This window comes from Triturus cristatus, chromosome 8 (genome assembly GCF_964204655.1).
Source record: "Triturus cristatus chromosome 8, aTriCri1.1, whole genome shotgun sequence".
Taxonomy (NCBI): domain Eukaryota; kingdom Metazoa; phylum Chordata; class Amphibia; order Caudata; family Salamandridae; genus Triturus; species Triturus cristatus.
The window spans coordinates 1,648,628,274-1,648,640,671 of record NC_140591.1 but is presented as its reverse complement, the minus strand read 5'-3'; the positions used below and the strand labels follow the sequence as shown (position 1 = coordinate 1,648,640,671).

Sequence of the window (12,398 nt, the reverse complement as noted above, 5' to 3'; positions counted from 1 at the left end):
CCCCAGATTAGTATAAGAGTGGGAGCTGAGTCCCTAGGACTTTGGATTATCCTGAACTGAAACTTGACACGAAACTCTGGACCTTCGACCTTCATCAAGAAGACTGAAGAATCTCCCTTGTGGCCATGGAGTGCCCACCCTGTGCAAACAGGCACCATCAAGCGACCTGCTGTTTGCTTTGCCCGAGTTCTACGAGGAACTGACTGCAGAGCCTGACCAGCGCCTTGGCTTCCAGACTTCTCCGACCCTGATCCACATCCACAGAAAAGCTGAGATCTGTGGAGGCGACGAGAGACGTGGAACCGGCTACCTGGGAAAATTGGCGAGTAACTTCCAGCACAGCTTCTGCGGCATCCTCGAAGTTGTGGTCTGGGGATTAAGAAGCCCCAACCCCGAGCACCATCTGCACCGAAGATCAGCCCTCCACACTCCACGAGTTCTGCGTGGGGCCCTTCTGCATTTTCCTGCTCGACACGTCTGTCCGGTTGCTGGCCCGTTATTTAGTAGCCTCTGTGACGACAAACCTTTGACTTTCCACTGCTGGTTTGGTTCCCCCAGACTGGCCCCTGCTTCCCTGTGAAAGAGAAGCACCTCAGACCTTCCTGGTCTGCACCCGAAGCGAATCTCGATTCTTGCGTGGATTGCCTTTGCCAAGGCTTGTTGACTCCAATCGGGACGTCGACTCCACCATCAGTAAGATCCTTTGTGGGACAGCTCGTATACTGGTTCTGGTCATCCTCGACGTCACCTGGTCCACGTGGCTGCAGAGACAATCTTCACGATATCACATGTGTCCTGCAGGACATTGCCTGGTTCCTTCCTGGTTCCACCCGGTCACTGGCTAGTGACCCAGACTTTGTCCACTCGACCCTCAGGTGTCCGTCCTTCAAGATCCATCCTTGGGTCCACCGGACATATTCCTACTGGCCACCTGCGAGCACCTTTTCTTCAGGCATCCATAGGATCCAGCGACGACACCCGACACATCTTCACACCTATGCACCCGTCTTCCGTCGGTGAGGTATCGCGAGTACTCCGGTGCTCCAGTGGATATTGACTATCCAAGTGTCTAAGTCTTGAGTTGCTTCCTCCTAGTTACTTCGGAAGTGTCCTTATTCTTCTCATTTCTAATTACTACATTCCCATTGACTTTACTGTAACGCGCGTGTGTGTTTCCACACTGCACACGCCTCCCGTGGGTTTCCCACTTCCTAACTCTTGGTAGGGTAGTGTAGCCCCAGCGATTCCCTAGGCCTACTCCCTATTCGTGACGTGGTACTTATACCACTTTCTTAGTATATGGTTTGCGTGGCCCCTGGGCCTAACTGTATTTTTCCTGTGTAACCTAATGTATGCTATTTAAGAGATTGTTTGTACTTAGACCTCTGAACTCATAAAGAGTGCTGAGGGTATATGTTAGAATAAATACATTCTACTTTTATATATACCTGTTGTGCTGTCCTTTCATTTGGTATTCAAGGGATTATAATGGTATAACAGCTGGCTTCACATGCCATACAGAGTTTAGCCTAAGACTGCTCTTGTCCATGCTACCAGTAGGATAGCTGGTCTATAAGGTTGACTTTACAACCAATCACCATAAGGGTTGTTTGGACTGATACAAGGTGTACACTAGAACTAGTGACATCATATATCAGGCCAACTTCTCACAATAGCACATAAGAATGGGACTACTAACCAGGATTACAATGTGACCTGATGGTAGAATGTTGCTCAAAGGGATAGGAAGACTGTAGGAAAGTAGGATCTGCTTTCATGGATACCCTCACTTTCTGCTGGTGTCATTCTATTTTTGTGACTAGTCTGACTGGGATTGTGCTGCTCATGAATCCAGCCTCTGTGCTTCCCCCTAAATTGGCTATGGGGAGAACTTTGGTTCATTCCTAATTGGCTGCTGGTGTACCCTTGTAAGTCCCTAGTATATGGTACTAAGGTAACTAGGGCATAGGTACACCAGGGGTCCCCCATGGGCTGCAGCATGTATTATGCCACCCATGAGAGACCCTCCAAACTGTGACTACAGGTCTGCCATTGCTGCCTGTGTGAGTTGGTGCTTACACCCCTCACATCAGATCTATGTTTCCTTATATCTGGGGTCACTTCACATAAAACCTATTAGTAACCCCTATCGCAGGCCTTTCAGTCCCAAAGGCAGGGTGCTCAGTTAGAAGTGTGATGGTGCCCCTGCATGAGCAGGACACCCCTACAAACCCCAGCGTCCATTCTCCAGCCTTTACAGTATATATAAAGTGGCCATGCATCATTATGCAGTGGCTAACTCTAAACTGGCTGAAAAGAACCTGGGCATGTTTGGTATCAACCATGTTGGAATCATACCCCAACACGGTAAATGGTGTTGGTGGTATGATTCCATCCACAGTACTGCTTCTCTGGGAGGCCCTCTGTGCTCCCGGGACCAATCTTCCAGAGCCTGACAGCAACCTAGGGCTGCTGCTGACCACAGACACAATTCTGCCCTCCTGCTGCTGTGCCAAGCCCGAGCAGGGGAAGGCAGGGCATTAGTTGTCTTGTCTCAGGGATATGTGACCACCTCCCAGACAGGATTTAGTGTATTGGGCTATGGTGGGGGTGCCTGCCAGCGCCACCAGACTGCTTTGAAGGGCACATTTGGTGCCCTTCTTGCATACTCCAGTTTGGGCCAGTCCAGGGAGCCCTTGGATCCCACACTGACCCAAAAACTGGACAAAGGACATGAGAGTAGCCTCCCTTCTGTCCAGCCCTCCTGTGGGAGGAAACCCTTGACTCGTCCTGACCCTTTCTCTAGAGTACTTAAGGCCTTAGCTGAGGGTGGCTCACTAGATTCGTCGTGGGACAGTATTCAGATCAAGAACCACTTCACTTCAACCGTCTGGGCACTCTGGACTTCGCTGGACTTCGCTTGGGAACTGAGACTGCATCGGGAAGCCTCCTGCTGCTCCCGGTCTTGCTGTTCTGCAAGTCGTCTACAAACGTCTGTGCTTGTGCTCCATCAAAGAACCTCTCCAGGACTGTGGGCATCAAGGACATCTGACGGAATCTCCCTTGGAGTGAAGGAATCACTGCCCTGCATCTTCAGGCACCGCAACCTTGCTGATCGGTCTGCTGCTGCTTGGCTCCTACGGACTTTGAAAGGCTCTGGAACACAGGTGGTGGTTCTGCAACTCTCTTGAGGGCTTAGCTGACTTCTCAGCAAGTCTGAAGTCAGTATTACTCCTTGGAGCCGCAGGGACTGTACTTCTGGACAGTTCGTTGACTTGCAGTGGCCTTGGCTTGGTGACTCTCTTCTCCATAGTTCTTCGGTCTCCAAGTAGCTCCAGCCTCCAGCAGCTCCTACTCCCAAGATCACTGTCCTCACCATTTCCTCTGCACTGTCGGCCTGCATTCTTGATGAGTTGCTTGAAGTCCTCTGCGACTCCTGTGCATCTGCCCTGTGGGTCCGTCCGAGGGTCTTCATTGCCTCAAGTAAGCTCTCCTACTTGCTCAGGCCTGCCCTGACTTACCTGTTCGTAGTGAGTCCCTTGGAACTTGCTGGTCCCGACCCTGCACCTTTTGTCTTCTGCCACGTTGTTGCCACTGCCAAGGCTTTTTGGTCCTCATGCCAGACATCGGCCCCCTGGTTCTTGACATCCAATGTGGGACAGCTCGTACACAACTCTTGGTTGTCCACAGCGTTGCCTGATCCTCTCAGCTGCAGAGACAAGGTTACCGTCAACTTCCCTGCCTCAGCTGACATCAGTGGGCACTCGTCCTCCATGCCTCCTGGTTACTCCTTAGTGGCATAGACTCTGTCCCCTCTGCTTGCAGGTACTTTTCTTGTTGAATCCACCCTTGGAATCCACCGGATTCTTCCAGCCTCTTCACCAGCAGCATTTTGATTGAAGTCTTCCATTGTGGTCTACGGCGGTTTCCGGCGTCACTTTGTACCTATGCATCCGGCTACCCTGCTGCAGGTTATCTACTCTCCTGGGTATCCACGGATGGGTTGAAATTTGAACCATGCATCTCCCACGGGGTGTCTTCCAAATCCTCTGTAAAGGGTCCTTTTTCTTAAAAATTGCAACCACGACTTCTCATTGACTTACCTTGAGCACGCAGTCTTGTATTCATTCTGCACAAGTCCTGCCTGGGGTTCCTGGGTACTTACTTCGGGTGAATCTTTGGGTCACCAGCACTTCTAAGTCTTCTGGGTCCATTCTCGGCATCTGTCGTGGGTCGCATTCCACTATTTTATTACATGGTTTGGTCTCCCCCTGGAGACCACTTTGTTATCGTGCTTCTTACCTGTCTTGTTGCCAAAGTACTGTGTGTATTGTGTTTATATCTCTGGGTAGGAGATATTGCAATATGTTAGTGAGTGTTTATATATTATGTATTTATTATAACTACACTGTGTGGTTCTTTTTTACTTAACCTACACTGTTTGACTAGTGCGGGTGAAACAAGCTGCTTCACGCTCCTCCTAGACTAAGTCTAAAGGCTGCTCTCCCCAGCTACCACTTAGAGAGCTTTCTAAGGTTGTTTAAAACCAAAAAAATCACTATAAGGGTTGCCTGGATTGGTGCAGGGTGGTACACTTAGATAAGTGTGCACCATATACCAAGCCAGGCTCCCACAAGGACTACTAACCATGATAACCATGTGACCTGATGGGAGAATACGGTTCAGAAGGATAGGAGGACTACTAGCCAGGATTACTAGGACTAACAACGTGAAAATGCGGCTCAGAAGAGTACGAGGACTACTAGCCAGGATTATCACCATTCCTGGAGGAATAATGTGGCCCAGAAGACTAGGAGGACTACTAGCCAGGATTACTTTGAGTACCAAAGTAAAAATGTGACTCAGAATAGTAGAAGGATTACCAATCCGGATTATCACATGTCCTGAAGGTAGAATGTGGCTCCGAAGTGTAGGAGGATTACTAACCAGGATTACCACGAGTCCTTAAGGGATAATAAACAAAAGAGTAGGAGGACTACTAGCCGGGATTACTACGTTTTCAAAGGGAGAATGTGACTGCAAAGAGAGGGATGACTACTTACCAGGATTACCACCTGTCCTGAAGTGAGAAAGTAACTCAGAAGAGTAGGAGGTCTACTATCGAAGGTTTACAGCGGGTCCTGAAGTGAGACTGTCCCAGAAGTGGGCCGGGTCCATCCTGGTAGCTGCCTAGTCATACATGCGATTTGCCTAGTCTTAAAGTACAAGAAGAATTTTTTAGGTGTGACTTTTTGGATGTTATGAACCTGCAATCAAATATGGCAAAACCCAATGGAGGGAGTTTCTAGTGAGGGGGTTAAAGAAGAAAAGGAATTGGTGGTTTTGCTATTGGTTGATTTTCAAACAAAAGATTTCTTGTGAATGTGTCTTTCTTCACTGAAACAACTTTTGCTTTTTTCATGGGTTTGACCCAAATGGGAAAGCACTGTGATCTTTAAAGAAATTATTTGAGCCTGGCAATGCATCAAGGTTGATTCAGTGAACCTTGCTAATCTTTCTCATATCCCATTGTATGGGGCCCTTTGTGTCGGAGGGAATATGCCTCAGAGGAGCACGGTAAATACAAATGTGTGAAGATGATGTTTAACAGACACACGTTGGGCCAGATGTAGGACCCTTCCATTTTGCGACTCGCAAATTGCATCATTTTGTGATTCGCAAAATGGAATTTACAACAGTGTCTCATACACTGTGATTCCTAATGGGGCTGTAAATTGCCTGCCTCCTTAATATCCATGAGGCAGGTTCAATTTGCGACCCCATTGAAAATGGCTAGCACTCTCAGGGATGGTGGCCTGCTGGGGTCAGCAGACCACCATGTCTGTGAATACTGTTCAAATAAAGCAGTTTAAAAAAAAAATGCAGCCCATTTCCCTAAAAGATGCACCCCTTTTCCCTAAAAGGATGCATTTCAAAAAGAAAAAAGATTTTTTTTTTTAATTTGTTAAGATTAGGCAGTGGTCCGTGGGAAAGTCACAAGCTGAAGGGGTTTCCTGGGGACCCCCTTCCCATTTGTGAGTTGCTTGCCACCTATTTGGAATGGGTGGTAAACTGCGGATGGTTTGCGGCCACAAAACAATCGTACATTGGCACGTCCCTTCCTAATTGCGAGCTAAAAAAACATATTTTGCGAGTCAGTAATAACTTACTGACTCGCAAAATAGGGTTTGTACATACAGCAGACCTATTTTGCAGTCACAACGGGCCGATTTCCCGTTTGTGAACGCACAAAACGGTCGTACATCTGGCCCTTTGTGCATAATGTAAGACATCAAAAACTCAGAGAATGTTTTACAGCAGCAAAACATGTCAAATCGTCATAGATAAGAATGGCATTTGTATTTTTTCAGTAGCTGTCTTGTAACCCATGGCAAGTTTAACAGTGGAAGGTGGCATTTGGGATCTATAGGGTTGCCTTTACCGTTATAGGGATATGATTTGCAATCCCAGCATATCAAAATGCTAACCAAAAATAAGAAATAGGATATTTCAGTATGACCATATTCACCCTCTATGCACCAGCCTGGGCCCTTCCTGCATATTACAAGGAACCACGTTACAGTGCACTGATCTGTGCACCTGAACTGTACATCACTGTGTGCTCCTCTCAGGCACATCACACAATGGTGCTTTTTGCATCACTAGGGCACAATACCTCATGGTCCTTGTGAGCACATCATGCTCTGGCCCCTGTTGTGTTTTACCATGTGCCTTTTACTGCACGTCCCCCTATACTCTTCTGATGCACAAAACTGTGCTTCCTTGCTGCACATCACCCTGTGCTCTCTTGCTGTACATCACCTTGTGCTCCCCTGCTGCTTCATTTCATCTTGTTCTCCCTGCTGCAAATCATCCTCTTTCACTGGTGCATGCCACTTCCATTTGTACATCTTGCTGCACCTGATCCTGTGCTCCTTGACTGCACCCTGTGCTCCCCAGCTGCACGTCATCTTGTAGGACTTGCTGCACATGATCCTGTGCTCCCCTGCTGCACTGCACACTGAGCTCTCCTGCTGCACTTCATTTTGTACTTCTTGCTGCACATGATCCTGTGCTCCCCTGCTGCACTGCACACTGAGCTCTCCCGCTGCACTTCATATTGTACCTTTTGCTGCACATGATCCCGTGCTCCCCTGCTGCACTGCACACTGAGCTCTCCTGCTACACTCTCATTTGTACCTCTTGCTGCACATGATCCTGTGCTCCCTGACTGCACCTTGTGCGCCCCTGCTGTACATCACCCTGAGTTCCATTGCTTGATTTCATCCTGTTCTCCTTGCTGCAAGTCATCCTTGTTCCCTGCTGCATGTCACACTGTGTTCCCCTGCTGTACTCAGGTTTCTACCTCTTGCTGGACATTATCCTGTGCTACCATACTGTATCCTGTGCTCCCCTACTGCACTTCATGTTGTACCTCTTGCTGCACATGACCATGTGCTCCCCTGCTGCACTTCATTTTGTACAGCTTGCTGCACATGATCCTGTGCTTCCCTGTTGCACTGAACTCTGAGCTCTTCTACTGCACTTCATTTTGTACCTCTTGCTGCACATGATACAGTGCTCCTCTGCTGCACTGAACTCTCCTGCTACATTTCCTTTTGTACCTCTTGCTTCACATGAGCCTGTGCTCTGCTGCTGCACTGCACTCTGAGCACCCCTGCTGCACTTCATTTTATAGCGCTTGCTGTATATGATCATGGGATCCCCTGCTGAACTGCACTCTGAGCTCACCAGCTGCACTTCGTTTTGTACCCCTCTGCTATACAGTATCCTGTGCTCAGCTGCACTGTGAGCTGCACTGCTGCACTGCATCTTGGGCTGCACTGCTGCACTCCACTACTGCACTTTCCCGGGGCTCTCCTGCTGCACTGCACCCTGGGCTGCACTGTTGCAGTGCATCTTGAGCTGCACTTAATTATGTGCTCTCCTCCTGCACTGCACCCAAGGCTACACTGCTGCACTTCATTGTGTGCCCCTTTCTGCACATGATCCTATGCTCCCTGCAGCACTGCACCCTGCGCTCCGCTGCTACACTTCACCTTGAGCTCTCCTGCTGCCCTTCACCCTAATCTCTCCTTCTGTGCTGCACCCTGGGCTGCACTGCTCCATTGCTCACTGTGGTCCCCTTCTACACTGCAACCTGGGCTCCCCTGCTGCACTGCACCCTGGGCTGCCATGCTGCCCTGCACCATGGCTCCCCTGCAGCACTGCATCCTGGGCTCCCCTGTAGCACTTCATATTTTAATATTTCTTGCAGCACATCATCCTGTGCTCCCCTACTGCACTGCACCCTGGACTCCCCTGCTGCACTGTACCCTGTTCTCACTGCTCTACCTTTCCCTATGCTCCTCTGCCTCACTGTACCCTGTGCTCCCCTGCTACACTTCAGCCTGGTTTCCCCTGCTGCACTGCATCCTGGTTTCCCCTGCTGCATTGCACCTGTGTGCTCTCATGCTGCACTGCACCCTGTGCTCCCATGCTGCACTGCACAAAGTGCTCCCATGCAGCACTGCACCCTGTGCTCTCCTGCAGCACTGCACCCTTTGCTCCCCTGCAGCACTGCATCCTGTGCTCCCATGCTGCCCTGCACCCTGTGCTCCCCTGCTGCACTGCACCCTGTGCTCCCTTGCTGCTCTTCATTTTGTACTACTTGCTACACATTACCCTGATCTCAGCTGATGCACGTCACCCTGTGGCCCACGCAGTGGTAGGAGGAGGGTCGTGTTGTGCTGTGTGAATGGAGAGTGTTGGCTGTTGTAACCCCACGTAGCCCTGGTGGGTTCTGCAGTTCACCTGACTCATTCTCTGTGGTTTGATCTTGCTGTAGATGTTTCTAGAGAGGAATGGGAAGAAAAGGCTGGTCATAGCCTGGAAGAGCAGGGTCTGTAGGTAGGTACGGGTGCAGCCAGGTACTGGTGCCACAATACCATGGAAGGACTGGGATGTGTGAGGAAATGGGGCCCCCCCTCTGCTGTTTGGTAATAATAGGCTTCAGGGTAGAGTAAGTGCTGAAACCGTGTGTGTTTCTTGGAGCGTGTGCACGTTGTCTCACTCCCTAAAAGCCATATTTTGCTTCATTTCAGGTTATGCACAGCTCCTTGACCAACAAAACGCCATGTGTGATCGTGGAGGGCTCGGGACATGTTGCTGACCTAATAGCTCAGATGGCTCATATGAACCCTTCACAAATCACCATTCCCGTGATCAAGGAGAAGATTCACAGTCTTTTTTCGGATGAGAATATTGATGCATGCGCTGAGAAGGTGAGCTCCCCCCCATCCTTCTCTACTGCTGGATGGACATTAGGTCCATCACTCTAAGTACAGCCATGCAAGAGGCTGATAGTGCAGCTTAGTTCTATCGCTCAAAATGACACCATAGCCAGAGATGATGCTTCTTTTACTTCTGCAAGTCAGCGTGAGGCCTGGTACAGAGCTGGTTGTACGCTTTAGTACTGTCCCTCAGCATGAGGCCTGGTACAGAGCTGGTTATACGCTTTAGTACTGTCACTCAGATTGAGGCATAGTACAGAGGTGGTTGTATGCTTTAGTACTGTCCCTCAGCATGACGCCAGGTACAAAGCTGAATGTGCTCTTTAGTTCAGTCAATCAGTATAGGAGGCCGACTTAGTATATGGTGCTCACTTATGTAAGTGTAGCACCCTGCACATACCCAGACTACCCTTCTTAGGCAAGAAAATACCTACTTTCTAAAGTGGTATTTTCAAACAAAGAATATAAAAATACACTTCACTAAAAGATGTATTTTAATATTCTGAGCTCAGGCATACTAAATTCGTTTTTCTATGTTCTTTGGGTCAGTTAGGACTATAGAGTGTAATAGTCAAACTGCCCATTCTGGCCCATGGAGAACAGGTAGCCTTACAGTAGTGAAAAACGAAATTGGGTGTAATTCACTACCAGGACATGCTACACACATCAGGGCATGTCCTACTTTACACATACAATGCACCCTACCATAGGGGTGACTCACATGATGTCAAGGGAAGGTTCAGGGGCTGGGAAGTTGGTGCATTTCACAGCCATATGGCAGTTCTGGACTGCACACAGACTCTGCAGTGGCAGGTCTGAGACACACTTTACAAGCTGCTTCTGTGGGTGGCGCAAACCATCGCTGCAGGCCCACCAGCAGCATTTGGTCTACCAGCCCTGGGCACACACAGGCCACACTACTAGGGACTAACAGGTAAACCAAATAAGCCAATCATGGATATACCAATTCACTGTCATATTTACAAAGGGAGACCATATGCACTTTAGCACTGATCAGCAGTGGTAAAGTGCCCAGAGTCATAAAGCCCTCCATGCTCCCAGGACCGATCCTCCAGAGCCTGACAGCAACCTACAGCTGCTGCCGACCACTGACACGATTCTGCCCTACTGTTGCTGGCCAAGCCCAAACAGGGGAAGGCAGGACAATAGGTTTCCAGTCACAGGGAGGTGTGACCACTTCACAGACTGAATTTAGTGTATTGGACTGGGTAAACCTTTGACCATCAAGAAAGCAACGAACAGGGTTAAAAACATCCGAAGAGCAATGACCCTACAACCCAAAATCTCTAAAGAAACAGACAAACAAACTGTGAGACTCATCACGGAGTATAATGCCATCAGCACCACCATGCGCAAGAGCTTCAATAAACATTGGAACACTCTACTGACCGACAAATCACTGAGAAACAACATAACAGCTCACCCACAAATTACTTTCAGAAGAGGAAGAACATTGGGTAATAGACTGTGCCCCACTACACCCCGCTCAGCTTCTACTTCCTCCTGGCTAACCAGTCACACGGTTGGTTTCTTCAAATGTGGTAGCTGTGGAACTTGTAAATGGGCCATGAATGGCACTAAAGATTTCAGTGGATGGAATGGCAAAAGATACAGCATCACTACTAACATCAACTGTAACTCTAACTTTGTCGTTTACATCTTACAATGTACCTGTAAATTACAATATGTGGGAAGTACAATCAGACCCCTTAAAGAACGCATCAGTGAGCATGTCAGAGCTATGCACAACGGAGATGCCAGGTAACCTATGGCTTCGCACATAGCTACATGCTTAACACAAGGACCACGCAAGAGCCTGACCTTTTTTGGAATCGACATCGCCAAAAATAGTGTCAGGGGTGGCAATCGTGAATTAAGACTGAGAAGACAGGAAGCGTCATGGATCATGCGTCTTCAGTCGGTCAAACATGGTCTCAACATTGACCACGAGCTACAGTACTTCTTAGGGTCTTGACTCCCCTTACCCTATTAGTTTCCACAATGTCATGTTATTCTCTCTGCTTACTACTGGTCCTTCAGCTGCAATTTATGTACATATACTCATGAACATAGTGATGATTTTCATGCTTTTTCACCCACCATTTACCGTGTTAACTTTGGTATTTTACCCTACTGATTTGTGTATTTCCTGGTTCATTTTCTCTTTTATCCGCTTTGATGTTCATCGGCTATTGCTTATTATGATTACATTTGCTACCGATGTTTATTGTCACTCTGCACCAGTAGCCTCCACAATTTACAGCAATATGTTTTGTCTTTTCTGTTGTCTGTGTTTATTCTTTTATACTCTCAAACTATTAACACTCCAGTTTCTCCTTTCTCATTTCCTTTACGTCCCACTCTGGACACATGCCACTAATTTTTCTTTCTGATTAATCCACGACTACCCAACTGTCCTCACTTCCGGTTCTGCTAACCGGAAGTACCATCAACCGCTCTAGTTGTTTCCCTACCTGGAGACTATTTCATTTGCGGTCTTGCCGACACTCGCCATTCCGCTACCAGGAATCGTGAGCAGATCCCATACCGGAGACTGCTCTTCCACCGGTAAGGCTATGCACCACCCACCCCTTCCCCTTCCGTTTTTAATTTGCAGTTCCCTCACTGATCCACGTTCCCTGTCTCCTCAAGGCTACAGATCCTGCCATTCAGCCTTTATCCAGGCGATCCCGGTTCCCGCCGTTTCCTAGCGGGTAATTCTCCTCGTGTGACTTCATACTTGAGGTCAATAACGACATACACAACCTCCCGTACCAGGTAGTTGCCACTTCTTGTTCTCTTTCTCCTTTTTTCATAATTTTTAACATATGCTCCTGTCATGTTACGTTATTGCTTTTTCCACACAGGTTGTTTTTTCTCACTAACAATCATCTGTGTTGTGCTTACGCACCTGTGCTCCGTAGCTGCAATGCATTACCTGTCTTCTTTCAATTCCTGTCATTGACAGACTCGAGTTACTTATTGTTGCAATGACTGCACTAATGTATGATTATGTTTTCCTTTTTTTGACCTCGTTGCAGCTTCCCGCATGTTAGTTATTCCGTTTTACATGCAGTCTTTTGT

The 12,398-nt window shown here is 48.3% G+C and overlaps 1 protein-coding gene across 1 annotated transcript in view; it reads left to right on the top strand.

Moving 5' to 3' along the window:
• LOC146808487 (transient receptor potential cation channel subfamily M member 2-like) overlaps window positions 1–12,398 on the top strand; it is a 1,974,138-nt gene that overhangs the window by 385,323 nt on the left and 1,576,417 nt on the right. The window contains exon 10 of the mRNA XM_085623577.1: window positions 9,105–9,284. Coding sequence (XP_085479703.1) covers window positions 9,105–9,284 — 180 coding nt within the window. The remainder of the gene's footprint in view (window positions 1–9,104; window positions 9,285–12,398) is intronic.